We start from the raw sequence: 4,138 nt of genomic DNA on the forward strand, positions 1-4,138 counted from the left end.
TGGAGGAATGGAGGTGGAGTTCAACTGAAGCAGGGCTTGCTGGTGTCTAGCAAGGATGAGAGGAATTGTTAGATGCCTCTCTTTGTCCAAGAAAAGGCTCAAGGGAAGGCACCATTTGTGCCGGGAAGCTACTGGGCTCTAGGCTCTGAAAGTTCTGAGTGGACAGCCAGGGGCCAGTCCAGGTACAGGAGGGACGTGGAGGCCACCTCGGGCTCCTTCTCAGGCTTGGATCCGACTCTCCTGTCTTGTTCTTCAGGACACAGCACTACCTGGGATGTGCAGACTATTTTCCAACAAACAGCGGCACTGGCTTCTCCCATTTCCTTTTTGTAAGTTAAAATCTTCTGGTCCAATTACCTCATTCTTCTCAGCAGAGAGAGAAGAGCCGGGACAGTAGGAAGAGTAGAGGGCTTGCCCACAGTCCTATAGAAAGTGCTGAGCTGATCAGAACTCAGGCTTCCAGATTCCAGGCCGCGCTGGGGTTCCGGGGTTCCGAGGAAGAGGGAAAGCTGAAGCAACGAATGCAGCTGCTTCCATCGTGGTGTCCAAAACAAAGCTGGCGGTCTGGGTGGCCCCATCCTCGCCCTGCTGTTAGGTCTTTGTACAGCATGTCACTTATTGAGAAAAAGGGGGTGTTGACCGTACTCCCACCGGAGAAGTGTAAGGGTACAGTGAGAGGGCCCGGTCTGTGTGAAAGAAGTTCATCATTATTAAGTCGGTGACAACAACTGAGACTGCAGTGCGGCAGCAGACCGGCCGCTCTCTGTGCAGCTTGACTTCCTGACAGAGGAGCTAGGACAGAACGGGTCACAGAGAGAGGAAGACTCAACCACTGTCTTAGGGGAGGCACCATCGTGGGGGGGGGAGGTCGGGGCTGTCACCATCAGCTCTGCTGGGGAAAGGGGTGGTGTTCACTGGTTGAGAAGGGCCTGGAGTCCCACATGAGAGGCCCATGACCAGCCTTAAAGGCAGGATGGGGTGAGTGACCGTGTGGCTGCCTGCCAGGCAGGGACAAGCAGAGCAGGGCAGCGGAAGGGTCTAGAACTAAATGTGCAAGGCTCAGCACCAGCTCCTGCAGGCTCAGTGCCCACCAATCCTCCAGCCTGTGTGTGTGTGTGTGTGTGTGTGTGTGTGTGTGTGTGTCTCTCTCTCTCTCTCTCTGGAGGGACCGGGCAGTGCAGGAGTCCGGGGAGTGCAGGAGTCTGGGTGGGAGGAGAAGGGCTCTCAGGAAAGAAGCGACAGGAACAGACAGGCAGCCAGGAGAGTGCAGGCGAGTTCCCAGGACGGAGCAGGGCTAGCAAAGAGGTGGGCCACAGCCACATTGGGGTTGCCCTGAGACGGCTGGAACCACTTCTGCAGACACCGCCCGCTGTTCCTGCACTCAGGGCTCGCCTTGAAGGAGTTGCTCCAGATCTTCTCACACAAGTCAGCTGGGGTGGGAAAGTAATGGCGGAAGGGATGACAGCGGGCCCCTGCAGGACAGCGGCTCTTCCCTGCAGGGATTAAGGCATGGACACCTTACCTCTCACTTCCCCCAACCTCACATCCCCATCATTTGCCTTGGGGGAGCAAAGCTGGCACCTTCCTGGGGGGGCTCCCAGGCGGCTTCTGCCCAGGCTCTGTCAGGCACCACTCACCCCGACTCCAGTCCCAGCCGCCATGCCAGTTGGATTTGCAGGTGTAGGATGTGAGGCAGTCTGCCCACCACTGGTCACAGTCCTCTTGGCATAGGGGGGCATCCAAAATTCGCTCTTCCTGCTCACATGGGGCCACCTGGGCGCATGGATAGCCAGAGACAAGAGATGAATAGTTGAAAGTTGGAAGACTGTCAGCAGCTACAATGGCACTATTGTGCCAGGTACCATCTGAACATATTCTCTGATGGTGTCTCTAATGAGAACAATGGGGCTAAGAGATTAAATAGTTTGTCCCAGGCTACACAGCTTCTGCTCCTACATACAGAAGACAGGATTCAAACAGACCCTCACCCCCGTTATCATCTGACTAGTATCCCACCGGGGCCATTCTCCACAGGCGGCTGTCTCCCCATTCATTCCCCCAACAGTGGCCTCTGACTACCCTTGTCCATAGGGGGACAGCATTTCCCGTTCCTGCTGGGATCTTGGAATTCAGGCTCTTAGTAACAGGCATTGCACAGATGTGCCTCCCGCCTCCCCAGCTCCGTCTTCCCACCTGCTGGATCCAGGGCCCCAGGTTTGGGGAGCACTCGTAGAAGCAGATGGCCTGGATGAAGTGCTTCTGACAGTCTGGCATCATCAGTCCACAGTGATTCAGGCTGAAGTTGTGCAGCAGGGACGCATCCCGGTGGGCGTTCCAGCTTGTGTTGGCCGTGCAGCAGGCGTTGTCCTGCCAGGGGATGCACTGAAGGTGGAGGGAGAAGCAGAGGTATTGGTGGTGGTAGGGGTAGGAGGCTGGGGGCTGATGAGTATCTAGCATAGAAAGGAAAAATGTCCCCGAGAAGGGGACCTTTAGTCCAGTACCCCCTTATAGAAGGAATGCTCATAATTTTTCAGTGATTGTTCCCAGGGACACCTGCACACTAACCTCCCTGCCACAGGCTGCCACTGTCCCCTAGAAATAAGACTTCCAGGGCCCCAGCTCCTGAGGGGCAGCAGAGGGACCCAGGGGAACGTGCAGTGCACTGAGTGGGAGGACACCACTGCCAAGAAGGGCTCAGTGAATGCCAGGTAGATCCGGCTCTGCCACTCCTCCCGTGTCCCTGAGCCTGTGGGAGCTTGGGGGGGGAGTCACTTCAGTCAGAGGTTTCCACAGGGCCTATCGGTAGGAAAGCTAGAGAAAGAGGACTGTGTTTGCTTGAATCTACACTGAGCCAATGATGGGCCTCTGGGAACACTGTCTGCTTCTGCTCCCCAAGTGGCAGGGCAGCTCAGAGACAGGAACTTTGAGTCATGCAGCAATCATGGTCTCCAAAGGTCATGGTGCCCTCCGGTGAGCTTTGCTTAAATTCCAACCAAAGGAACCAAGTCAGTCAGGGTCGATGAGGGTTCAGAAACCATCCTGGCACTTGCGTCCCTTTCCTGATTTGCCAAAGCAGCCCGCCTTCCACCCCTGGACCAGGCCTGGCCGCCGTACCTCCTCGTAGAGCTGGTCTTCTGGGCCGGGCTCTCGTTTGTGGTGCTTGGCCCTCATGCAGACACCCAGCGGCTTATCCCCGGCCCAGATGGGCGTGACTCTCCACAGCCATAACAAGAGCTGCCACCACTGCATGGCTGCCTGCAGACAGGAGCCCCACCTGCTCAGGAGACAGGGAGGACCTGTGTGCCAGCCTCCCCACCGCCCCGGGGAGTGAGGAGGAGCTCCCAGGCTCTCATGACCATGATGCTCTGGCTGCTCCTAGGACCTCTATCTGAGGCAGTGTCATAAAATGTCAGGGCAGGTAGAATAAACCTTCGAGGTCTGCTATCCACCCTCAACAACTGTACAGATGCAGAAGCAGAAGACCACAGAGAGGAAGAGACTGGCCCCAAGGGAAAGGAACCGGTTGTGGAGCCAGCACAGTGAAACTGAAAACCACTGGCCTAACCTGAGTTTAGAAACTCAAATACGTATCTGTGGTGAAGACCCCAGCCCCACCGTCTGGGCCCAAATCAAAGGCTGCTCTCTCTCCTCAGCACCCGTTTCAAGCACAGAGTATTTTTAAAGAACGAAGGATGTCAGGTAAAAATAGGAAAGATGTGGGCCCTACTGGTGTTTTTTTCATACTTACTTTCAAAGCAGGAGCCGCTCCCCACCACCTCCAGAGATTGTGAGGCTGAGAAACTCTGTGATCAATCAGTTGATAGGCCCACTTATCACCCACGCCGGTGCCTCCCAGGTCCAGGTGTGGATGGGGACTCCAGGTGACTCCGGTTAAACAGCATCCATTTTACCCAAGTGTAGGGGCCTCCTGTGGCTGGAGCCCGAGCGTCTGAGAGAGGGTTCTGCTTTTTCAGGGAAACAGAGGCCCCGCAATGGGTGGGAGCCTGGGCTCTGCAGTCAGCTGCCGAGTTCCGCTCTCTGCTCTGCTCCTTGCTGGCTGGGTGCCCTTGAGAACATGACTTAAGCTCTCTTAAGTGTTAGTTTCCACATCTGTAAAGGGGGCTGTTATCATGGGGTT

The 4,138-nt window shown here is 56.0% G+C and overlaps 1 protein-coding gene across 1 annotated transcript; it reads right to left on the minus strand.

The window, feature by feature from the left end:
- Positions 1 to 992: 992 nt before the first annotated feature.
- IZUMO1R (IZUMO1 receptor, JUNO) lies at positions 993 to 3,884 on the minus strand. Its single transcript, XM_066253677.1, has 5 exons — positions 3,749 to 3,884; positions 3,115 to 3,255; positions 2,175 to 2,382; positions 1,638 to 1,775; positions 993 to 1,493 (listed from the first exon to the last, which is right to left on the minus strand). Exons 2-5 carry the CDS (start codon positions 3,247 to 3,249, stop codon positions 1,225 to 1,227), a joined length of 750 nt encoding a protein of 249 aa, XP_066109774.1. The 5' UTR covers positions 3,250 to 3,255; positions 3,749 to 3,884; the 3' UTR covers positions 993 to 1,224.
- Between the last annotated feature and the right edge of the window lie 254 nt (positions 3,885 to 4,138).

The sequence above is a fragment of the Saccopteryx bilineata genome, chromosome 1 (assembly GCF_036850765.1).
Source record: "Saccopteryx bilineata isolate mSacBil1 chromosome 1, mSacBil1_pri_phased_curated, whole genome shotgun sequence".
NCBI classification, from domain to species: Eukaryota; Metazoa; Chordata; class Mammalia; order Chiroptera; family Emballonuridae; genus Saccopteryx; species Saccopteryx bilineata.